Source organism: Alexandromys fortis, unplaced genomic scaffold (assembly GCF_014885135.2).
Source record: "Alexandromys fortis isolate MF-2015 unplaced genomic scaffold, M_Fortis_MF-2015_v1.1 scaffold_68, whole genome shotgun sequence".
Classification (NCBI taxonomy): domain Eukaryota; kingdom Metazoa; phylum Chordata; class Mammalia; order Rodentia; family Cricetidae; genus Alexandromys; species Alexandromys fortis.
Window position 1 is genome coordinate 202815 of NW_026067948.1, and position 26156 is coordinate 228970.

The 26156-nt window shown below is 37.0% G+C and overlaps 1 protein-coding gene across 2 annotated transcripts; it reads right to left on the minus strand.

Moving 5' to 3' along the window:
* Positions 1-4783: 4783 nt before the first annotated feature.
* On the minus strand, positions 4784-25267 carry Rpe65 (retinoid isomerohydrolase RPE65). Of its 2 annotated transcripts, XM_050149477.1 has the most exons (14): positions 25257-25267; positions 24117-24199; positions 20945-21095; positions 18249-18356; positions 18018-18159; positions 16265-16412; positions 14779-14860; positions 14441-14573; positions 14197-14336; positions 12718-12847; positions 6658-6772; positions 6476-6570; positions 6261-6372; positions 4784-4935 (listed from the first exon to the last, which is right to left on the minus strand). In XM_050149477.1, exons 1-14 carry the CDS (start codon positions 25265-25267, stop codon positions 4784-4786), a joined length of 1602 nt encoding a protein of 533 aa, XP_050005434.1. The 2 variants fall into 2 exon arrangements, with proteins under 2 accessions (XP_050005434.1, XP_050005435.1); XM_050149478.1 differs by lacking the exon at positions 18249-18356.
* Positions 25268-26156: the final 889 nt, after the last annotated feature.

Sequence of the window (26156 nt, forward strand, 5' to 3'; positions counted from 1 at the left end):
GAGGAGGGGGGAAAAGGGAGACGGGGAGGGAAATGGGAGGCGGGGAGGAGGCGGAAATCTTTTTTTTTCAATAAAAAAATATATTTAAAAAACAAACAAACAAACAAAAAAAATTGTAGCTTCATTTTTTTATTAATTGCTGTTGCATATATATGCATACATGTATGTATTCCTAAATATAAACTTCTCCCGCTGAGCTTTGAAGTCTATGGGTTGTATGTTTTTTTTTTTTTTTTTCACACTCCCAAGTATCTCTAGATTGTTCTCCCTGGAGTGACTAAGGTTTTAGCTGAAATATCACTCACATATACTAGGAGTGTGGAAAGCAATGACAACACTTTTAAAATCTCCTAAATACCTTGCTGAAGGGCTATACTTCAGCAATCTTAGGCTCAAGTATATGACTCCAGAAGGTGAACTACCTGTTGACCTCAGAGTTATCAGTGCCTGATGTTCTTCCCAATTGGTGAGATCAGGTCTTGACCACTAACATCAGGATTCTGCACTTCACTGCCTGAGCTGAGACTCATATTCTTTCTTTTCCAGCTTTTTGGTATCATGCTTTCCTTCTCTCCACTACCAAATCCCTGGGCTTTTATCACACTAAATAGCCAGGTGATGAACAGCTGTCTTGTTGTTTTGTTCTCAGAAACATAGTGTAGTTAAGTTTTAAAACATAAGATGCTTCTCAATGTCTTTAGTCTTATAGAGTAAGAAAATAGTATTTTCTTGTTGTTGACCCATCCACTAGAGGAATCAAAGTTTCACTAAAACCTGCTACTGGATTAAAAGCTCTTTCTGAGCTGGTCCTGAGGCTAGGACTGACATCCAAGGTATGCTTTCTGGCATACATTTGGATGAGGTCCTATGTCTTTCCCTGAAATGGGTAGCAATGAAGCTATGACTATGTTCAGTTAGTTTAGCTTTGGTGCCTTTCTTAAGTTTCTTCACACTTTTCAGCTGTTCCATACTATTAATTGTCTTGTTGCTGTAACACATCATCCAATAAAGCAACTTATAAAATAAGCAGTTCATTTTTGGCTTAAAGTTCCAGGGAATATTGTTCATTATGACAGGGAAGGCATAACAATGGAAAAGGTGTTTAGTCACATTGAATCCACAATCAGGAAATGATGTATGATGAATGTTTGTGCTCAGATTTTTTCCCTTTCATTCAGGGATTCCAGCCCATTGAATTAATGCAACTCACAATGGGCAGGCAGGTCTACCCACTTCAACTAATTTAATCTAAATAACCACAGCAAGTCATGCCAAAAGGCCCATCTCCCAACAGATTCTAGATCTTAGCAAGTTGACAAGTGAGATTAACAATCAGAGTCTCACTAAATTGTCCAAACTCACTTTGTACACATTCTGTAGAACTATGAGTTCTATGATCCTGTAGGATCCTTAATCACAGCTTCTTGAAGAACTGAAATATAGATCTACACAACTAGGTCAGTTTGTTTTGAGCTGTTATGTTCATTTTGCAAGGTTGGTGTTTGTAACTCACATCTTAGTAATGGGTTTAAAATGATTTGAATACCAGATTTTTAATATCCTACAATTTCTCCTTGGATTCTAATCCATGTTTCTGCTTTATCTTTATGAATTTACTATGCCTATCATTGTCTTTATTTTTTATTGTATAAAATACATACATGTGTGTTGTTTTTAATAGAGCATGTAGAGTTTTTGAACAATAAGTGTTTATTTTTGATTGGAGATCAGTTTAATCTTCTAGTATTAGTTCCTTTAACAAATACTACATTTATTCTGTGTCATTAATACACCAAACTTGTGTCGTCAAGAAGAGATAAACAACAACCAAAGAGTTATTCCTTTTCTCTTGAAGAGTAATTTAATGTTTTTTGAAAGAGCCTTACAGTGAACAACTCTGATTGATTTTTAATTTTTATTTAATAACTTTTAAATAGCTCCAAAAATGAAATACCATCCAAATATCCTTATTATTTAATCTTAGAAATAACTAGTTTTGAATAACATTATTAGTGGTAGGAAGATGTTTTATCCCTAATGAATAGCTCAGAAAAAGTCATGATAAAATTTCTATTAAAGCTTAATTTTCTCCTCTGAAGAATGTCCTTTATGCTTCTGTGGAGGTTAAGAAGACAACAGAATTTAGAACTGAGTAGGTCCAAGTAAGCTTTGTCATTTAAAAGTTGCTTAGGTTTTCTGGCCCTTAGTTTCCTTTATAGAAAATAAAAGTAGCAGAAACCTCTGTAACTGGTGAGGAGAATTACGCAGACCTTCACAAATAAATCCTTCTGTAGAGCTAATAAGGAGGAACCTGGTAAATGGTTAATGCCATTATCTGTGGCACTATAGATTCTTAGTCACATTTTATGTACTCTGTCCATCATTTCCTGTGATTTTCTTGCTGCAGTCAACTGCTGTTACAGAGATTGTCCCATTTTCATTATTTTTCTAGTCTCTATACAAATTTATTGTATTATTTACTTCTTTTGTTCTTATATTGCATTTTGGCATCTATCTATCTATCTATCTATCTATCTATCTATCTATCTATCTATCTATCTATCTATCATCTATCTATCTATGTATCTATCTATCATCTATCTATCATCTATCTATGTATCTATCTATCATCTATCTATCTATCTATCATCTATCTATCTATCTATCTATCTATCTATCTATCTATCTATCATCTATCTATCTATCTATCTATCTATCTATCTATCTATCTATCTATCATCTATCGATCTATCTTTGTTTATTCCTTCCTACAATGTGAAAATTTGCATTTGGCCAACAGGGGATCCCTGTGACTGTTTTCTAGAATAGTGAATAATGTGGCATAGATTTAAAATAAATATTCCTAGTCAACAGATCTTGCCAGTAGCTGAGCCCAGGCTCTATAGTGACTACATTTCTCTATGTAGTTGTTTTCCCCAAATATACAACATCTGTGGTTTGGCAACAAATTCTAATCCATGTTAACGGTTGTGATATATCTTAAATGGTATACCACAAATGTGAATTTTAGTTGTTTCTCAACTATAAACATTGAAAAACTATTCCTTGATGACCGAAACAATCCATAGGTGATTGTAGAAATATTGTTTTTAGCTATAGTGTACTGTCAAAGGTAAAATCAGGTTTGACTTTAATAATATTATATTTGGAAAAGACACAGTGAAGTCAGAAATCCCACTAAGTTATGACCTAGATTTGGCTCTCTTAGTAAATAGATGGATTTATGGAACTTGTTCTACACTAATCTAGTCATCTGACATGTTAGACAAGGAAACCAATTCCAATACAAATGAAAAATGCCTACTCTACAGAGTGGCTATGGGGTTTAGTTGAGTATAATGAATGAAGAAGGTGTAGAACAAGGTCTGGTCCACCCAAGTCAGAAAAAATGTCTCTTCTTTAGATGATTGTGAAAGTGATTGAAAGAGCATCCAGTCATAGGGTAAGCACAGTTCCTACAGCTACCATCAGCAAGACTGATGACAGTTTTTGGGTCTTCAGAGGAAGCCTACTTCCATCTAGATTCCCCACCTCCATCAGTGGAAGGCAGGTGTGAGAACTTGAACAGTGCTGGCTCTGGAAAGATACCCAAAGGATACAGTGAATCTCTTTCCCAGTACTCATAACTTCACTACAATTCCATTAATTCTATGTATCAGCAATTCCTTTATAACTGTCTCAAAAAAGAAAAATTTCTTTAATTTATTTAGTCTATGTGTTAATTTCCCTTACTTTTCCATTATATATTGGTTAATTCTATTAAATTTGTTTCTTCAGAGAACCTTAATACACTATCATATATACTCTTATTAATGACATAAGCCTTTAATAGTTAACTTAATTTTTGAGGCATTATTTGATGGGTCCTCAGTCAGTTATACACAGGTTTTCTGATTGAAAAATCAGATATAAATATTGATTACATTAAATAGAATAAAATAAAGTATTAACTTATAGAATAAGAAAGTTAAAGTTGATGAGTTTGAAAATTCTTTAGCAATTACACACACACACACACACACACACATACACTCAATAATTGCTATGTAGTTCTGAATGACATTCCCAGTTCTAAGAAAAATGTTTACTTTGACAGTAAGTATACTTTCTCTTCCTTGACTGACCAATGCTACATACAAATCAAGTATACAAGATTTTGATTCTTAAATATTAGACAATAATGTGAAATATGTAGACAGATAGTGTTCTAAAGGCAACTGTTATTATAGCATAGGCAGCTTTAAAAGCTTACATTTTTCTTATCTGATTACTAAATGCTTCAAATAATTTTTCAGTTTGTCTATCTCACAGAAAATGTATCATCTTATAAATAAGCAATTAATTTTTAAAGAAATACTTGCTTAACTAAGTAATTTCTGAAAAGCACTGAAAAATCATATATACTTTCAACTTTAAAACCACGATAGATCTCAAGCTAGAGCAGAATTTGATGATAGATTGCGAGCTAGTTGACCTTGGTTTTGTCATTAGAAACATGTCTTTCTAGAACATGTTGATGTTTTTATTTTTTAATTAAAATTTACATTTATTTATTGCATATGGAAATGTACATGCCATGGTGTGTGTGTGTGTGTGTGTGTGTGTGTGTGTGTGTGTGTGTGTGTGTGTAGAGGTCAAAGGACAGATTTCAGGAATAAGTTCTGTCATTTCACTATGTAGACTCAAGAGATTGAACTCAGATTTTTAGCCTGGCAAGAAGTGACTTTACCCACACAGTCATTTTTGCTGACCTGGAATATGTTTATGATCTTTTGAACAGTCCATGGAAGGTAACAGGGATATTAGTTTCCACTTCAGCCCTGGCAACTTCACTGAAGTCTTTGGCATTCAGAATCAGGAGGTATGCAGGTTTTTGTCCTGCTCCAGGACTCACCACCACGCTCAGAACCACACCTGTTAATTAAGGCAGTTTTGAAATTTTGAAATCAGGTCTTAGGATTATCTGTCATTAAAATTATGTAGATAGTAAGGTGGTATTACATTATCAAATATAGAAAACTATGTGACTTAGCTTGTTCTGGCTCTTCAATTACCTGGCTGTGTGACCACTTGAAAGAGTTCTCTAAACTCTTCCTTCTTAGACTAGGATCACTCCAGAAAGGGAATGATCTTGTCTTTTTCTCTTACAGCTGCAACCACAGCATCTTACTACAATTATTAGATCAAAGTAGAAACTCACCAATGTTGACTAAGTTAATGGATCTATGTTCTTATCTTTGTCCAATTTACTACAAAAAGTTATGACAAAGTGCATGCTTTAAAATTTTAAATCAAAAGGGTGTGTTTTAGTTATAATTTTCAAGACCTATATGTAAGTTTACTTCTTCCAGACAAAATAAAAGCATACCTTTTATACTTTAGAATGAGCAGTATGAATGTACAAACTATTTACCAGAAAATGACCCCATAATTATTTCATTCTTCTATACTTTTTCATATTTTAATATATTAATCTTGTAGAGTATAATATATTCCCCTGTATTTGCATTAATTTTAAAAGTTATCTTATTTTCATGTGTATGAGTGTTTTACCTGCATAAATGTCTGTGGACCTATCTATATGTATGGAGCTCATAGAGGTCAGAAGAGGATACTGGAAAACCCGAATTATAGCTGGTTGTCATCTATAATGTAGGCAATTGGAGTTGCCCCCAATTTTCGCAAGAGCAGTCAATGTTCTGAGTCACTGACCTAGCTCTCCATGTTCTCTAGCATTAATGCTTAACTGAGTCTTGTGGATATGTATTACAGTTGCTCAATATATACTGAGGCTCTGAATTCTTTCTTAGCCCAAACTTACTAAAACAAAGAAACAAACAAAACTAATAGAGTTCTAGAGCTATGCATTTATTGATCTGCTAGAATATTCTATTTGTCTTCTATCACTCTACTACTTTGTCAGAAATATATTTTGGTCAGGAGAAGCAAATACCTAGAATTATTGCTGTCACACTGTTTTCTCATCCTTTCCATTAGAGTTCCAGTATGACGCAAAAGGTGTTTTGCTGTGGTTGTTTTTGTTTGCTTATTTGTTTTTTACTATTAGCAATCAATAAGACCTGATCACAGATGAAATTTCAATTCTTGAGTGTTGTACAATTCACAGTTTAAGAATCAGTTTTGAAAATTAGGGAATAATCAGCCTAACCCCTTTCCTAATATCAAACACGCAGTTTCACCACAAAGGGAAGTTCAGACATGTGTGTTGCTTTCATTACCATCATCTTCTTCCAATGCATCTGGATGACAAACAAAGATGGGTTCAGATGGGTAAGAATCCGGCTCTTGCCATATCCAGATTTCTTTAGTTTTGACATTCAGCTTACAGAGCTGCTTGTGCCCAAGAAAAAGCAATTGGTTAGTTTATGAGCGGCTTTAGTTGACTAGCACATGACTCAAAGTTCTATTGGGTGTTACTAAGGTGCTTCATTACCTTGTCTGGAACAAAGTGATTCAGCCCAAGTCCATATGCATAGGTATAAGGTTTCCCCCCATACTTCCGATAATTTATTTGGGGAAATTCAAAGGCTTCAAAACAAAACACAGACATAGGAAAACTCAGTCTCTTTAAGTAGGACATATTTGTTTTGTAATGTTTTCTTTAGATCAGCTTACCTTGACGGGGCCCTGAAAAGAGAACCTCAGGTTCCAGCCAGATGGTCTCATCACTGCACAGAATGGCTGTGGCAGTTGTATGGGCAAGTGTGACTAAATTCTTGCCTGTGTTAGCCTTAGGAAGAAGATAATAGAGACCTCAGTGATCAGGGAAGGAAATCCAAGCATCTGTAAATGCAGACTTCTCAAATTTCACCTCCTTTTTTAGAGGTCACCATATAGGGAGGAACAACAAAACAAAAAGCAGACTAAAAGGCTGGCTACTGTATCAGACTAGAAAGTCTCTCAGATGGCATATTGGCAGGTTATAAGTGATTCACTGGAAACACATTGTTTAGAGATAATGTCAACCTCTACTTGAATGTGACAGCCATATTAATTAGTTTAAAATTCTGGATAATTATTTTATACTTCAGAAAAGGTAGCAGCATGTGGCACTTTCCTGTCCTGAAACTTCATTCTTCTATTTAACCAATCAGTGAGGCAAATAGGTTTCTTAACCATTTATTTACTTGTGTGTGTGTGTGCTAGGCACCATACTAGGTGCTAGGAAGAAAAGGTATATTTAAGGATTCTCCAGTTGTCTACAATTTCTCTGCTACAAATGCAATTGACAAAAAATGTGGTCATTTGGTTACTTTCGAAGTACTTATTGAGCATCTCCTATAGATTATGGATTATATTAGGTTTGGGGAGAGAGCTATAAGAAGGGCTGAAATGGCCCATGTGGCATGTGAATGTAGAATTTGGGAAAACACATAAAAGCATTATAATCTGGGACTTTTTCATTGTTCTTTGAGACAGAGTTTCTCTGTGTAGCTTTAGAGCCTGTCCAGGAACTTGCTCTGTAGACCAGACTGGCCTCATACTTACAGAGATCCTCCTACCTCTGCTTCCCAAGTGCTGGGATTAAAGGAATGTGCCACCATTGCCCAGAAATCCAGGGCTTTTGTAATGCTGTAGGATAAAGGAGAACATATGTAGCACTTGCTTGTGGGTAGGAAGAACAGGGCATTACACTGGGCTCAGAACATAAGACAGTGAGTATGTCCATGTCAAGTGTGTGTAGGAAACTTTCTGTCTGTTTTAAGGAGTCAAAATATACAAGGCCTAAGAACAGTCTGAAATTGAAGTTTGACTTCAGATTAAAACAAGAACAGGACTTTAAAACTCAGGAAGAAATAAGGACTTTTCAGGGAGTAAAAGTGGTATAGAATTAATCAGCATGCTAGGTACTTGTGAGAAAGCAGGTATGACTGGAAGATTGTCCCGATGACAGAGAGAAGCAGAAATTTTGAACCATGGTAAGACTGGGACCCAAACAGAGAAAGCCAGACTGTGGAGCTAAAGACACAGCCTGGAAGCACGGAGATGGTTTTCCTGCTTCTACCCATTCAAAGTTTTTGAAGACTCAAAAAGTTTAGGAAATGTGACAGAGCTCCATGCAGGGGAAGAGTGGGGAAAAAAATAATTAATGAGAGGTCAGCCCAGAATTGACTGAAAAGAACCTACGTGTAACTCTCCCATGGTCCAAATGAGGAGCAGAAGGAGGGAGACATGAGCAAGGAAGTCAGGACCGCGAGGGGTGCGTCCACCCACTGAGACAATGGGACTGATCTAATGGGAGCACACCAAGGCCAGCTGGACTGGAACTGATGGAGAATGTGATCAAACTGAACTCTCTGAATGTGGCTGACAATGAGGGCTGACTGAGAAGCCAAGGACAATGGCACTGAGTTTTGATTCTACTGCATGGACTGGCCTTGTGGGAACCTAGTCTGTTTGGATGCTCACTTTCCTAGACCTGGATGGAGGGAGGAGGACCTTGGACTTCCCACAGGGCAGGAAACCCTGACTGCTCTTAGAACTGGAGAGGGAAGAGGAGAGGGAGTGGAGGGAATGGGAGGGAAATGGGAGGAGGGGAGGAGGTGGAAATTTTTAATAAATAAAAAATAAAGAGAAGTCCTTTTTCTAATTTAATTAAGTGTATTAAACTAATAAAATATTTTAAGATAAATAAAAAAAGAACCTACATGTACAGTGGTAAAGCCAAACTGAGTGAAACGGAAAATGGTACTGAGAACATGAAGGAAAAAACAATAGTAAAGAAAGGCAATAGGGAAGTGATGACATTATACATAGAACTATCATAATCACATCCACCATGCACTATCAAAGGAGACTGGAACAACAGCCAATTAGCCTCTGACATCTCCTTTTATCACCAATACGAATGTAGAACACTGCTACTTCACCATGACAATGTTAGTGAACAGTATCAGCAGTTTTTATTTAGATGCCAGACACTGTGCAATGCATTTGGCATGGACCATATACATTTGGCCTTCACAGCAGGTAAGTCCTGTCTTTCTCCCATTTCACACATGAGAAAATTGTACCTCAGATGAAGCACCATGGCTAAGGAACAGAGCTAGGATGTGCTTCCACCCTAGTCTTAAACCATCTGCTTGGTCAGAAGATGTTTTGAAGAACAAAAAATATGTCAACTGCTCAAGGCAGTTACTACCTTCTAGCTAGGATATATGAAAATGACATGTAGTCAAATTGTCAAATTAAAAAAAGACATTTATTTCTTCACATATGCATGTAGTAGTATGCATAAACATGTACATAACTTTTTAGATGATTACATGAAAACAGTGGAAGATTCTTCTGGATCAAATTTTCACTTTCTTCTAGGTATTGAGTGGAATTTCACAGGGGCAGTGAAGCTTATGTTCTATTTGGAGATTAACAAATATACTTAGTAAAGTATACAGTATAGCACAATTGTAGGAACAAAAAATAAAAGAGGGACTCAATGTGTGAAGGATTTGTGGGTTGAAATTTTAATAGGTGATCTGAGTAGGCCTCTTTGTAAAAGTGGCATTTGATACAAAACTCTTAGATGAGGAAACCTGCAATGCATTCAAGCAGGGAGAAAAAACAAAACAAAACAATCCCCCAAAACAAAACAAAACTGTCCAAATCTTGGAAAAAATATGATGAATATGTTTCAGAAGCATTAGGGATGTGTAGTGGTATTTAGGAGAGTTTGTGGGGAGTTAGTAGGTTTAGATTGTGTAAGGCACATGGGTTATAGTGAGGACCTGGGCTCTCATTGTGGATAAATGAGGGGAAGCTACAGAGGGTTTGTGTAGATAAGGAACACACTGTGATTTATTCTTAAAGAAATACCTCTGATTGCTTTGTTGAGTCTATACTTGGGTATTTTTGTGTGTGTGTGTATGAATGTGGATAGTAATGAAAGATTGGACTCAGCAAAACCAGTTTGTTTTATAGAAATCCAATCTAGAGAAAATGATTCTAGCTAGGCTGGTAACATTGAGACAAAGTAGATGGGAGTTGACAGTTTCCTGGTGAATGGAGACTGAAAGTGAAAGAGGCAGTAACCCTGCACCATGGTATCTAATCTAAGCAATTAAAGGTTGGTAATTGTCCCAGAATGCTTGAAATTGTTACAGGTGAGTGTACTTTTTGGTGGGTGCGGGAGATAAAAAAATTCAGGTTTTGTTTCTGAATATTAAAGGAAAAGTGGAGGTGGTGATTAACTTGAACCTTGAGATTCATAAACCCGGAGAGATGTTATGAAGGGTACTTTAAAATAATACGTCTAAGCAGTGGAAATACTAAAAGACAGCATGGGAGCAAAGGCTGAGTGATAGGGCCTACCAGGAAAGGAAGGTGTAGTGGTAGTTTATTGAGGAAAAATATGTTGAGAGGTCCTAGTGAGGATATTATGCTTATTAATTATGGCACATTAAAATAGTAGAGAAGGATGACCTGAGATGGAGGGGGGAAGGGGGAGAATTACTGGAGTGATGCGTCAACTACAAGGATGAGAAAGATTAGCTCTGGTTAGAAAGATAGATATTCAGGATATAGGTACAGGTGATGTGATTCTTTTCTGATTACTTCAATGTTTCAGATAAAGAGAAAGCATCAATATTATACATGAAAGTGGTATGGAAAGTATAAAAGTGAGGAGAGGAGGTGGAATATTTAACTATCAAAGTAAGACAATATGTGAAGTTAGGAAATGAAATAGTAAGATTTGTGGTCAGACATTTAAAGCTGAGGCAATTAGCATGACTGTGTGTTCGCAGCACTTAAATTTAGATGAAGAGGTACAAATATAGAGAGGATAGATAATCTAATTGAACTATGATGTGATTTTTGACAAGTCTGATAAATAGGTAAGGAAATGTTTATCTACAAAGATGTACAAAATCATTGACCATGACAGATAAACTGAGTGAAAATGAAAAGTGAAATTTTCAGGGTAATAAAGAATAGCAAGTGATATGTTCAATGGAAGGAAATTTATATAAGTAGGGCATGTAATATTAAAATATGAAAGGTACAGCTAGAGAATGGAGTGAATTGAAATTGCAAAGGATCATTTATAGTCTAAAAGGAATTTTAGATTAAGACTCAACTACTCAATCTGTTCCTCATGCCACTGTGCTAGAGGAACCATGTCATAATACACCCTACACACTTAAACTTTCTCAGTGAGTCCTTACCAATTATATGCTATCCAGAGTCCGATAAAGAAAGCCCTTGTATAGTCTCACTCCAGTTCATCTTTCCAGCATCTTCTCTGCTCACCATGAGGCATTCCAGGGACTCTGTTATGCATCTTTGTTAAGTTCCATTTGCATTTTTATTTTTGGAACTCTTTGCCTTTACAGAAGTCTTTTTTTTTTTCCCTATCTGCAGAGCCCAATTTCACCCAACTATCATTCTTTTGCAGTTTGCTGATATGCTTAAAGGAAAGACAATTACCTTCTTAGCTGCATTTGCTTTGCTTTACCTGATTTAAGTCTTTTGTTCAATGTAATTGCCTTAGTATCTTTGTCCAAATAGGTAAGCACACAGACAAAGAGAGTATGTTATGTGTTCATTTGTTTACATGAGAAAAATCACATTTTTCTTGATTTTGACTTGTATTTCTATCTCACTAAAAGTTATGGATGTTGTTGGTATTATTCTGAAATACTGAAGAGAGAGACCAACATGTAGAAATAAAGAGATGGTTGTGTGGCGGTTCATAAAACCAGTTCTTCAGACATTCATGAGAACTGTGTTTTCTGATTCTAAGTTTGCCATTCTTTCAGCACTAAGTTTCTTTAAAGCATATTTTCTTAATAGTAGTATAGACCCACGGATTCCTACAGTATTTCATAGATGAGTAACAGCAGGTTCAGAGTGGACTTTCATACAAGTCACCTAGTATACTTAAGTAGAGTCTCATAGTTACCTTCAAACTTTTCATTTCCAAAGGAAGATTAAACTCACATTGCAGAAGAAAACATGTCTGCATCCCAGAGGACATTTGTTTCAGAGACTGTCTGCTCTCTAGGTTATTTTTTTTTCCTGAAAATCACCCCTTCTCTATAGTGTTCATGGATCACAACTTTCTTTTTACTTTATCAAGAGAGTATTTAAGACTCAACTTTCAGTTTCATGTTTTTTTAAAGTTTCTTATTTATATATTTTAACAAATTTTAATGCTATTTCTCTTGCCAGTATGCCTACTGAATTTATTTCATTTACCAAACCTCCAGAGGGATATTCTGAAAACCTCCATAATAATCAATACTATTATTGGTTATTTTTGTTGTCTAATGTCATCTTCAGATTTATAGAATACCAAATTTCCTTTGTAAATTAACCGAGTCCTTGCAAGAATGCTCTCTGATCTTTTATTTCACCATAATTTAAAATTATTTAGAAAATTTTACAACTGCCAAAGGATGCTAGGAGTCACTGGATCTATAGTCACTAAATATGCTTTCAAAGGGATTTTGTGATTGAAAAAGCCATGGAATTAGAATCAAGAAAACTACATCTCATCTGAGTTCTGTGGAAATTATCTTTTCTAAATCATAGCATTTTTTTTTCAGTTTCAGTTTCCTCATTTTGTAAAATGAGAGATTTAGTATTTTTAAAGCTCCTTCAAGATCTGAAATGTCAAGATTATGAATAGACATGACAGTTTCCAAGAGAGATGAATCACAATTGTAAGGAAGTAACCTTGTCAATTGTCAAAGGAAGTACATATCTCCTGACTTCAGGCTGAGGAGCCTTCATGGCATTTCTTTTCACTTCTTCCCAGTTCTCACGTAAATTGGCTAAATATAAGTAATTATAAACAAATTCAAACCTGTGAAAACAAGAATTCAAGCATGAACACAATTACAAACAATTTGTTTTGTTTTGAAGCAGGGTCTAATGTAGCACGGGCTGGCCTTGAACTTAAGATCTTCCTGCCTCTTCCTCTCAAACACTGGCATTTAAAGCATGCACCATTACACCTAACCAATTAAAAACAATTTTAGAGATGATTCATGACTTTGAAAGCACACACGGCTAGTTCTTTAGGCCACAACCAAGACTGCTATTAACAAAAAGAATCTCATAACCATTTTCTCTTGCTACTCATTGAGGGGAAAATAAAGAGTCTGCCTCATGGATATGTTGCCGTAACAGCAGTTTTATATATTCTGTGTTCTGCTTTACTGCCTCCACTCTGTGTCCTTAGGAATCAATGTATTTTTAATGACTAGCCAGAGAACAGCTTGTGTGCTTCTCTTATTCAGAACGAGGGAGGATTCAAGGAACCTTACAGAACTTACGAAATTTAAAGTTACTTTTAGAGTCTCAGAATCTTCTATTTTCAGGTCTGCTTCAGATCCAGTTGGTTTTCATTATTAACTATAGTTCTGATGGCCAGTCTTTTTCTGATTTTCTAAACTCTCTGATTACTATCAATTACACTTTTTAAGGGCATTGAGCCTATAATTCGTGATCTTAGAGAAGCTAAATAAGAAGGAGAACCCAAAGAAAAACATATAGGCATCCTCCTGAATATTAACCTTCATCAGGAGATGAAAGAAGACAGAGACAGAGACCCACATTGGAGCACCGGACTGAAATCTCAAGGTCCAAATCAGGAGCAGAAGGAGAGAGAGCACGAGCAAGGAACTCAGGACCGCGAGGGGTGCACCCACACACTGAGACAATGGGGATGTTCTATCGGGAACTCACCAAGGCCAGCTGGCCTGGATCTGAAAAAGCCTGGGATAAAACCGGTCTCGCTGAACATAGCTGACAATGAGGACTACTGAGAACTCAAGAACAATGGCAATGGGTTTTTGATCCTACTGTACCTATTGGTTTCGTGGGAGCCTAGGCAGTTTCGTGGATGCTCACCTTACTAGACCTGGATGGAGGTGGGTGGTCCTTGGACTTCCCACAGGGCAGGGAACCCTGATTGCTCTTTGGGCTGACGAGGGAGGGGGACTTGATTGGGGGAGGAGGAGGGAAATGGGAGGCAGCGGTGGGGAAGATATAGAAATCTTTAATAAATAAATAAATAACACTTTTTACTATTTTATACCATTTCTCTTTTATATATTCGCAATAAGGGATAAGGACCCCCACCTCTATTCAAGCTCTTTGTTTCCAGAAGAAATTGGAGATGGACATTTATCCAACAACATATTTTCTTACCCTTTCCAGCAGCAGAGGTCCACAATCAGAAACCCATTGTCTTCGTAAGTATTGATATGATGAAAAAGATTGAAAGGAGAGGTCCTGTATTTATTATTGAGATATTTTCTTCTTTTTTTGTCAGCAACATGAAGCCAAACCTGGAAAGGTAGGAAAATGTTTTGATAAATTTATAAAGGAAAAAAATATAAAGCACTTTTCTCAGTATCACAACTTAACAAACAAATAAATGAATCAGACATACCCCCATGCTTTCATTGGACTCAAAACAATCCATGTAGTTGGCTCCCCAAAGACTCCATGAAGAGAGGAACTTGAAAAGATTAATTTTGACTGGAGTCTCCACAAAAACGATATAGTTGGGAGTCAGACCAAAACTGTTCAGAAAGACAAATGTGTTTGTGAATGGGCAGGCTAGTTCTTGGTTACTAAGAAATAGGTCTACACATGGTATATTTAGTTATTCAGGTCTATAATGTTTACACGAAATCAATTAGTTTTAAACTATTTTTTTTCTACAAGGAACTGTCTTGATCAGGTAGACAAATGAGATCTTTACATGTGAGCTTTTCTTCAAATTACCTGTGTACGTAAGATGGTTTGAACCGATCACTGCAGGGGAACTGCACAATGATCTCTGACTTGTTTATTGGATCTTCCTTGTCTGAAATAAAGTGGTTTTAAAGGCTTTTGATCATCATAATTATCATAAAAATCCTCCTCCTCATCTTCTTTTCCTTTATATAAAGCATTTTAAACAGTCTATCCAAGCAAAAGATGCATTTCCAGGTGTATTTTCAAATTTTTTTTCAGAACGTGTTTTCATCTCCTCAGTCGCTGAGGTATCTTAGTGGAATTTCATGTTATTAAGGGGTTCTTGGGTGAGTGGTGGTTACCTAAGGGTTCTACTAAGCACCTTATAGGGTAAGAACAAAAATTTGTACGTCTTAGAAAGAAGCCTCACTCAGGAAAGTGAAATGACAGTTGCATAGAAGAAAGCCATTAACATGCCATCAGCTAAAGAATTCAGACAGAAGACAAGAAAGTGGCAGCGGAGGGTTCTGTACAGCTAGTAAAAGGTACAGACCTTAGGGAATCTGATGGAATGAAGGTGAGTTATTGATGGACATTAAAGAACAAACACCCCAAACTGGTATTTAACAAACTGCTCCTGTTGAGGACATAGGAGAAACTCCAGAGGCCAACTCCACTCTGAGTTTTTATAGGCTCTTAGCGGTTCCCTTCTCCAGGCCTCCCTCTTTTTTTCTGGCCCTGATATCCTCCCTTTAATAGGCTCTTTTCCTTCAGCCTTTCATTTACAGTCAGAAACAGTGTCAGTCTCTTTCAGGGAGGGGAAGCTACCCCCACCCTGGAAGCACCAAACTGTTCCTCTTTAACAGGCTCATCTCATTTCTCAGTTCTGTCCCTGTTCTGCTGAGTTCCCATCATTGTGAAGTAGCCCTAATCTAGGAAAATCCAAACAGCAGCAAATTTGAAAAAACACACAGGGAAGAGTACTATAGAGTCACATCTTAGAAAAAGTGGAAGTCAGGTTTAAGCCCAGGGAAGTAAAGCAGTGCTTTAGTGTAGACAAAACTCCCTCATAGTATTGTAAAGCTTCTTAAAAGTACAGCATGGAGGAGTGATATCAACAGTTCTGTCCACTAAGAAGTTCTGTTCAATAAATACTATGCATGCTAAAGTTCATGCATGAGAAAACAATATAAATGACTTCTTAAATCATGGCAAGGTCCTCATTCCAAAATTCTCAGTCTACCCAAATAAGAACTCAATATTTTGCTTGGCATATGAATAAGTTCTCAATAAATGTTTGCTAAATATAAATCTAAATAATATTTAAATATACATGCACTAGGTCTTGAAACATTGTAGAATAGAACTTAGCCCCTTGATTTTTGGATTTTGAAGTCATCATGGTTTATTGTCTTGCCTCTGGACATTAGTCATCTGGTAGGATAGGAATGAGAGAAGTCTTATCAAGCCTGAGAATAATTCTGATACTATAATCTATATCCTCTATTTCCAGCACTTTTGATAACAGACTCACTTGCTTGCAGTGGAGGGATCTTAATAATGTTGTAGGCAACTGAAAAATTTTTCCCAAAGCAATTGCCAATATTGTAAACAGTTCCATCACTTTCAATATGTGGATGAGCAGTGGCGCCATTGACTGAGACATAGTTGCAAAGATCAACCTGTGGAATAAAACATGGGTGATGGGGGGCCCTGTCAGCTTCAGTTGTAAATTATATGAAAAAGGGCACTGGGTATATTATTGAGGTTGAGGTCAATAAACTAATGCCATAATATTCAAGCTCCTTCCTTTTATCTCTTTAAAAATAACATCACATTAATGTTATTTATAGTCCTGAATTCCATGATTGATCTCCTAGATAGCCCTATCTCCTTTGTACTCCCATTTCTAAGTAAACACCTTAAAGTATAAATGCTTATATAGTTTCTATGAGCAAAGACTTTCAGTAACTTTCCATCAGGAAAACAGTTTCTTTCAAATTTCTAGCCAATTATTTAAGCTTTCAGATTTATGCAACTGTGTACCATTGCTCCCTTTGAAACTACTTACACTTCTAGATGACTAGTTTCAGTTTAAAGATTGACCTCTACTTTAAAATATCTGAACCATTTTTGAATCGCATAGTGATCAAGGACATTTCTGGTATTTAGTGGACAAGATCAGGACTATCAAGCCTCTGTAGCATGTGGGACAACCCTTCAGTTAAGAGTCATCTTCTGCCCAAAGCTTCCACAGAGAACTGCTGCACATCCAGTCTAAAAAGATTATTTTCAGTTTATGAAAAAAGGTCCCTTATTTCTCCATCTCTGTGTCTTTGATAATACAACCCTCACTCTAAATGCTCTCTGACCAAATTCACTGAAGCTACCTGTATTCTCTACCCCAAACAAGTTCCTTGAGACATACTTTTGTATTTTATTTCTTTAGGTTTATATTTTCTTAAAAGATTCACTACATTCTGAATCCTGCTATTGGGTTCTTCTTTGATTTCCTCATCTAGAGGTTAAGCTTACTAAAGACAAGAACAAAACCTTGAAAAATGTGTTAATACATACTGGTTGAGACTGTGTGTCTATTTTAAGAAATACTAAAGAATATTGTATAAGTCATCAGTAAAATATGTCATTTTCTAATATTTTGATTAATGCTATTCCATTTAAAATACAGCTCTACTTATAAAAAGAGGTACAAATTGGTGCAACATAGTTGTTTAGAACTACCAACGGGAGGTTTTCAACATTAATAGCTAATTTTTGAATACTGCTGTTTATATCTTATGGGTCAAAGACAGTGCTGTGCTACTCATTGATATATCCCTGTATCTTACAAAAGTTTTGATACATGGAAAGGTCTCAGAGAGTATTTGTGTCAAAAATGAACGAATGTTAGTTGTTTTAAATGTATGTATTTAAAATATCATATGTTAAGAAAGAAATTTTAGCCAGGCGTGATGGTGCACACCTTTAATCCCAGCACTCGGGAGGCAGAGACAGGCAGATCTTCATGATTTCAAGGCCAACCTGGTCTACCAAGTGAGTTCCAAGACAGGCTCCAAAACCAGAAATAAACCCTCTCTCAAAACAAACAAAAACAAAAAAGAAAGAAATATCACCATTCATATGTTACATATCTAGCAGTTAATGACCAGGAAGAAGTTGAAATTTAGTCTGTCTCATGTTCTTTCTTTTGAATTTATCCTAATGTTTTAAATCTAAGTTCTCAACTTTATGTAGTTGAGCAATATTCTCTGAGCACAATGTCCTACCTGTTTAATTGTCTCCAAAGTCTCTGGGTTAACTTTTGTGATAAAGTTGGTCTCTGTACAGGCATAGTAATCTTCTCCCACTGGGTATATATTTACAAGGGCATTGTCAGTAATCTCCACTCCTCGAAAGTAAGAAAAAAACCTGCAGAAGCAAATGATTTTCTAGTTTATTAAATTTTAGGTTTCATGAACAAAAAAGGTTGATATAAAGTGCAGCTTGGTTTTATTAACCTGGAAAATATATTCTTGCAGGGGTCTGGGAAAGCACAGGTGCCAAATTCTGTTATGACAATCCTCTTCTCGGTCATTGCCCGGACATAGGCATCAGTGCGGATGAATCTAGAGGACATGGAAAAATGTAGAAAGGATACATTAATGCAGGACAGGTGGAGCTGAGAGTCACTCAATATGTTTTCATCAAATTGGAATCAGGAACTAAAAAAGAATGGAGAGAATCATCAACTCCTTTTATTGGAATGACCATAAAAGGAAAGAGCTTAAATTGAGTCTTCTAAAACTATCTGTGGTTGATAGGGAAACTGTGGTGCCAAAGTTAAATGGTTGACATATGTGATTGAAACAGTGGTCAAAGTTAGACAAAGTGAATGTCTTCTATCATACACAGTGTGATCAGTAGTTTTCATCAATGTGACATAAACTAGAGTCTTTGGGGGGAAAGGGAACTTTAGTTCAGAAGATGCCTCCATATTCCTCCAATCCTCCAGATTTCCTATATAAATCCATGGGGCGTTCAGTTTTAAATTAATGATCGACATGAGAGATTCCAGTTCACACTGGGTGGCACCATAACTGAGCAGGTGGTATAAGAAAGCAGGCTGAAGGCTGGAATGATGGTTCAGCCATTAAAATCATTGGCTACTCTTCCAGAGGACTTGGATTCAATTCCCAAAACCTGTGTGATGGCTCATAACTGTCTGTAATTTCATTCTCAGAGGATCTGGCACCCACTTCTGGCTTCTGCAGACAATGAATGAATGTAGCACAAACAGTCAAACATACACATGAACTAAAATTTCCAAAGACATATTTAGAAAGAAAGGAGAAAGAGAGAGAGAGAGAGAGAGAGAGAGAGAGAGAGAGAGAGAGAGAGAGAGAGAGAGGGAGGAACATGCAAACCAGTAGGCAGTATTTCTCCATGGTCCCTCCATTTCCTTAATCCTTCCTGACTTGGCTTTCTGTATTGATAAACTGTAAAGTGTAAGATGAAATTAATCCTTTCGGATTTATTTCTTCTATTACTTTTGGCCATGATTTTTATTACAGAAATAGAAAACAAACTATAACACATGGGTTCTTCACACACACAACTCATCACATTATAGGATACAACATGCTGGGTTATATTCTTTTCATTATCCATTTGACCTTGTGTTTCTTAATTTCAGAATTCATTGTATACTTTAAAACTTAGTTATTATTGAATTTTAATCTCCCACAGATAAATAGCAGATAATAGATCTGCTGAGCCATTTCCCAGACTACCTGGCAAATGCTGTCTAAGGTTTTTCATATGGAGGGAAAAGTAAATTCTGATTTTGTGTGTTTATGAAGAGGATTGTATATGAAAGTGTACATTAGAGGATATATGAAAACTTTGTCTAAATTCCAAATTTGCTTTCCTAGAAAAATTTATGCTTGGCAGATGCTATTTCTCTTTTGTCACATTTCAAATCCTATTTCCAGTTTCCCCTTACTCTTCCTTTGACGTCTCTTCAAGACACTTGAAATTCTTAGTGATCATACCACTAAAAGCTTGAACATTCAAATAGGAATCAGGGTATTGACTGTGTTGATGTGGGGGATTCTTAGAATGCTGACTTTAGCAATAACTATTTATTTATTGTTGATCTTTTTATTAAAAATTTTATTACTAATATGTGCATTGAATTTGGCTTGCATGCATATATGTGTTCTACATGTGTGCTTGTTGACCACAGAGGCCAGACAGGTCATTAGTATTTCTTGGTTTTGAGTATCAGACAGTTGTGAACTGCAGCAGCCATGGTGTGAGAATTGAATCCTGGATCCTTTGGCAGAGCAGCTACTGAGTCTTTGCTTTAGCCCTTTAGTAAATAACTCTTGTTAAAATAAAAAGAGGTTTATGTTGAGAAACCATGTCTCGAAAAGCCAAAGGGGAAAAAAAACTTTATGTCTCTCTTTCTCTGTGTCTCTCCTCTCCCCCTGTATGTTTCTTCTCTGTACCGGCCCATCTATCTCTGGTGTTTCTGTGACATATTTGACACTTCCCTCCTTTGTATCACCCTTTCTTTTTCCCAGTTCCTAAAAAAAATTTAAACACTTGTTTGTGTGTGTGGTGTACATGTCCACAATGTGCCAATGAATGCATAGAGTTCCGAGGACAACTTGCTGGAGTCAGTTTTCTACTGCCATGGAAGAATTGAACTCAGGTGATCAAGCTTAGTGGCATACAAAGTTTACCTTAGAGTTATCTCACCAGCCACCTTCTCAGATCTTTCTGATGATAAAAATGAAAGGAAACAAGATTAATAGTAGTCTAATTAATAGCAGCTTTTCTTAATACTGCATTCTTAGTACTCATGTAGTCATGAGTGTTGAGTAGATTCATTTCTTGCATTTTACAGATGACAAATGAAAGAATTAGAGGCAATTTCCTTCCATAAGTCATCAGTGAAGACAAGCAGTGCCTGGTGGATCCAGGATTTGAAAACAGCCATGTTTGGCTCTGAGCTCTTCACCCTAGTTATCCCATTTTAGCATTCTTAGGTGACCTTGCTGTTATACAAACCTTTATAGAGCATGAAGAAATGAGAAATAAATGAGTTTGGAAGTCTGCTTGGTGTTCAGGAAGATGAATGTTCACACAAGGAGAAAACTGAAATAGGATCTACTATGGTGAGGACAGTCCTATAACAGTGCTGATTTACCTTCTATGGTATGTGACGTGGCCCTCCTTAAAGTCAAACTTGTGTAAAAGGGCTTGTCCATCAAACAGGTGATAGAAGGGCTCAGATCCAACCTCAAAGAGCCCTGGCCCACATCGAAGGAGACTGCCAGAGAGCCAGAGGGGAATTCTTCCTGCAGCGAAATGAGAGAGCATGTGGTAACACTCACTAGATTCCCTAGATGCCTGTCCATTTGTCAGCTTACCTTTGGATAGAACATCAGGTTTTCTTATGCAATTTGGTGGATTGAAAAGTAGAGGAAACATACATACAGACAGAATATTGTATACATAATAAATAAATAAATATTACATTGAAAAAAAAAGAAAAGTAGAGGGATTTCAGGAGCATGGATCAAAATTTAATTAGGTATGTTGATATAGAAAAACTTTTTTTTTTTAAATTTTGAGTCAAGGTTTCACTGAGACACCTTTGATGGTCTATACACAGTTTATAGACCAAATTGCCCTCAAACTCAGATTCATCTGCCTCTGTGTCCTGAAGACTGAGATTAAAGTTGTACACCACTACGCCCACATAGAAAAACCTTTTAAATGAAGCCACAGGAATGCTGAGTTTTTAAAATCTAAAACTCTTAGTTCTCTTGGGTGTAAATCAACATGTTTGTTGAAATCCATTCTCTGTGGCAGAGAAGGTACAAAGCTAGGTGTTAGGGCAGTATACTCTCTAAAAGCCTTTGTTTATTTGAAAATTGAGGGGCACACAGGATTTCCCTGGGGACTTTTATCTTCCGTGGCAAGGCTTGGTCTGTCCTCCTACCTCCAGAAAAACACATGTTTGTTTAATTCTTACCCCATCTTTATTTTTCAAACAAATGTATTACAGCCTACAAATCAAGATTAATAGCCTACCAGACATTAGATACAAATTAGAGGCTGGATGGTGGTGGTGATGCATGCCTTTAAACCTAGTACTTGGAGGCAGAGGTAGGCAGATCTCTGTTATTTCGAGGCCAACCTGGTTCCCAAGAGCTAGTTCCAGGATAGCTAGGACTGTTACACAGAGAAATCCTGTTTTAAAAAACAAACAAACAAAAATTTAGAAAACAATGTTTGCTTTGACTGAAAGCATATTCTTGGTGTTTGATACTAGGGCTAGATTGTTAGCACTACCGTCTAGCTGAGAAGTGTTGACTTTTATAGAACAGGAAAAAAAGAAAGATTTGCCTAAGCACTGACATTTTGTATAGCATCCTATTACACCCAACAAGGCCTGGATGAGTCACATGGAGTCTTCAGACAGAGTCGATAATGGTAACAGTGATTGCTGTCTGTTGTCTACTTGGTGTCTAATACTGGGTTAGTCAATCTACTTAAATTGCCTCTTAGTCTTCACAATATCCACACAAAATAAATGTTGATCTTTATAAAGTGAAGGAATTTTTTGGTGTGAGCCTAGCCTTTAATGGCTGAGCCGTATAACATAGATGTCCCTCAACTGAGGCATGGATAAAGAAAATGTGGTATCTACACAATGGAATATTTGTTACTCAGTGGGATGGGGGAATAATGGCATCATGAAGTTTGCAGGCAAATGAATGGAACTAGAAAAAAAAAAAAACATCTTCAGTGAGGTAACCCGGACCCAGAAAGATAAACAGGAGCCTTCATCCAGTAACTGATAGAACCAGATGCAGAGATCCACAGCCAAGCACTGGGCTGAGTTTCAGAAGTCCAGCTGAATAGAGGAAGGGATTATATGAGCAAGGGTGGGGTGTCAAGATCATGATGGGGAAACACACAAAGACAGATGTCTTGAGCTTGTGGGAGCTCACAGACCCTGGACCGACAGCTAGGGACTCTGCATGGGACTGACTTAGACCCTCTGCATATGGGTGACAGTTGTGTAGCTTGGTCTTTTGTGGGGCCCCTAGCCTTGGGACCAGGACCTGTCCCTGATGGATCTGGCTCTTTGGAACCATTCCCTATGGTAGAATGCCTTACCCAGCCTTGATGCAATGGGAAAGGGTTTGGTCCTGCCTCAGCTTGATATGCCATGCTTTGGGAGGCCTTACCCCTTCTGAATGGAGACAAGGAGGAGTGGATGAGGGGGTGTAGAAGGGAGGTGGGGAGAAGGAATGGGAGGAGAGAAGGTAGGGAAAACTGGTTGGTATGTAAAATAAGTAAATAAAATAATAATGAAAAATAAAGTGAAGGAACTGAGGTCCATCCAAAAATATTTAAGCTGCTGATAGGAACCACAGATGGCGAAATAGTAGTATTATAAGAATACTATCATCTACAAGTGCTTCTGATGTAACAGGCATAACACCACCAACTTTCAATGCAAAACTCTCAGACTCTTGTCACTAGGCTCTCATTTAAGACGCTTCTGGACAGACACTCATAAGACATTTTCTGTATGGAGGACATTGAACAGGCACTGTAATCTTGAAGAGGACATAGGTATAGTCTTTATTGTCAAGGCATTTCTGTTCAATAACATATATCCACACTGAGAAAGCTAAGTGGAGGTAAAGGAGAGGATATAAATTCTTAATATTAATACCCGAGGTTCCAAAAAACAGCATCAGAAGCAATTCTCAAAGTCCTGGATGTCTTAAATCTGTTTGTTTTCATCTTACTCTTTATTTTTCTTTTAGGTTCAGATGCTTTCAATTTTTTTAAATCATTTGCTCTGTTTATATACATATGGGCTGTGCCAAAACACATGGGAGGTCAAAAGACAACTTGTAGTTGGTTTCCTAGATGTGGGTTTTGGGAGCCAAACTCAGGCTTGTCAAGTTTGGTGGCAAGAACTGTCTTACCGGCCTCATGGATTTTTTTCATGAATTAATAAGTCTTGGGCTTATAAAAACTCACTAGTTTATTTGATGTATTTTTATTTAGTAAAATATTTTAGAAGAAGTCAAAACAAATGAGTTCCGTAATCCCTTCCCTATACTGTGGTAATATAACAAGTACTGGGAAACCCGAGTGAACATAAAACCTGAGAGAAATGATCCTGACAAAAATGAAAGCTTTCAGCAGAGTCAAACTGTAGTGACCTAAATTCAGTACTCAGAGGCTACAGCAAGAGGGTGTCATGTTTTTTTTTTTACATGAACCTAGGCAATACAGTAAAACCCTAATTTAGAATAAACAACAAACAAGGCAATAACAATGAGACTCACCTGTAACATGAGCTGTTAGTGGTGAGGACAGTTCCTCCACAGTTTCAAATAACTTTTTGTAACCAGCAGCAGGATGTTCAATTCTAAAGTGTGGGGGTAATGATAAAGAAGCCTAGGTTATTCTCAAAAAGTTCTAGGAGGTAAAAGATATTGTACTTGGAGAAAGATGCTTTAAGGACTCCTTCCAGTTTGGCTGCAGCCCAGTCTACTTAGGGTTTTATAGGATGCTGCTTAGGACTTTCCTTTCATGTCAAAGAGAATATCCTCACTTTTCCTAACTGTGGCCATATGGTCCTAAACCTACTTTCTGCAGTTTTTCTTGCCCCTGAAGGCATATCAAATAGTCCTGCTGTGTTCACTTCTCTTCCTGAATTGTGATACTACAAAGTTCTCAAGAACTACCCTGTCCTAGAGACACACAAGTTGAGGCAACTCTGACCTTCTCATGAACTCATTCATTCACACAGAATGAGATCAGCACTCAGGGTCAGATGCACCACCCTTTATTATTCACCATATTGTGCTATTAGCTTTTCCTATCATCTCATGTCTCTACCAATCCTCAAGAGCTATAGCTCTTTCAAAAATTAGATCAAGAGATTCAGGTTCTGTAATGTTTTGTGTGTGCCTATTTCTTTTGTCTTATCTTTGCTTCTGTTTTATAACTTCTTAAATTTCAGCCCTGTCTAGACCTCTTAATTTTAATTACTGTTTATCAATTACTTATTATTAGACACTTTATAAAAAGAATTTTATATTATACTTGAACATTTAAGTCTCTAAAAACTACAGTAGGGTAAGTAGTCTTAATATATTACTTCTGAAGTTGAAAACCTTTAAGAATTAATTAGTTTAGGCTTAAAAGCATATGTAATTTGCCAAAGACATACAGCTAGGAAATGACAAGACAAGACATAAAACTCATCTCAGTGTTCACAACTGCCTTCCAAGCGCATTGCAATTCATACAGATCTCTCAAAACCATTTAAACTTTGCATATTCAGTCAGTGGAGGGAGAAGTAACTCCAGCCAGGCCCAAGGGACTTAGGAAAGCTGTTACCTAATATTATCTCTCTTGAACATCCTGAAATACTCCATTTACTACCACTAATTCATGACAGGTCTCTTAGAGATACTTACTGGATAGACATTTTCTCCCAGTGAAGATTAGAGAGTACTGGTAGCAGCTGTAAGACAAGGAACCGAGTCCTTAGCCAGGGCTTTTTTGTATGCCATCTAATCCCCCCGGAAGTGCCTGTAGCTCTGGGAATCCTCTCCACCCCTCAGCTGATGGAGGGTAACAGAAGTGGCTTTCAGCACTTTGGATGCTTACACATTATTTGGACTTGGCGTTTCCATAGCAGTGTTTTGGCTGTTTTCCACAGACCTGGATTCTTCCCAAGGAGAACGAGAAGTAGGTTGAACAGAAAGGAACTGTGTGAGCATGCCACTACAGTCCATTAGCTGACTTCAGTCCCACTCTTCCTTTGGTGCCTCCTCTGCCCAATACCTCTTTGCTATCATTCTCCCCCTCATTAATTTACTCAATTATTTAAAAATATCTATTTTACATGGTCTAGAATTGGTCATATATAGTAAGTCACTATCCTCATGTAGTAATTGTTATGGTGGCCAGGCACTGTTTAATATTTAGATAGTGCTAACTTTGGAGGTGTACGAGGTGCTGTCATTGCATGGCTTACCCATGCTATCCTTCTTCGGCACAATTCAGTACCCAGGTCCTTTCAACAAGGCAGGGAACTTTAGCTGTCATTGGTTGTTGAGGAAAAAAACACTTCATGCTCTTGCTTATCACCACTGCTTCCCTATTGTTCGTCACTGTCCTGACCATTGCTCTTTTTTTTCCCTGCAATCAGAGACTAAGCAATGCTATTTTATTCACATGTACACACTCATTTTAAGCTACTGTTATTATTAAGGACAGACATACACTGTCCATTGAAGTATTAGAAAAACAGACAAGATACAGAGAATAATGAGAACATTTTTTTCTAGGAAGACTAATAAACAAATTTAAAT

Excerpts from the sequence above, each read along its gene's own strand:
- Rpe65 (XM_050149477.1), bottom strand. Across the intron at positions 21,096-24,116 it reads ACTAACAGCTCATGTTACAG|GAAGAATTCCCCTCTGGCTC; the intron begins GTGAGTCTCATT and ends ATTTCGCTGCAG. Across the intron at positions 14,337-14,440 it reads AGTCCAATGAAAGCATGGGG|GTTTGGCTTCATGTTGCTGA; the intron begins GTATGTCTGATT and ends CTACCTTTCCAG.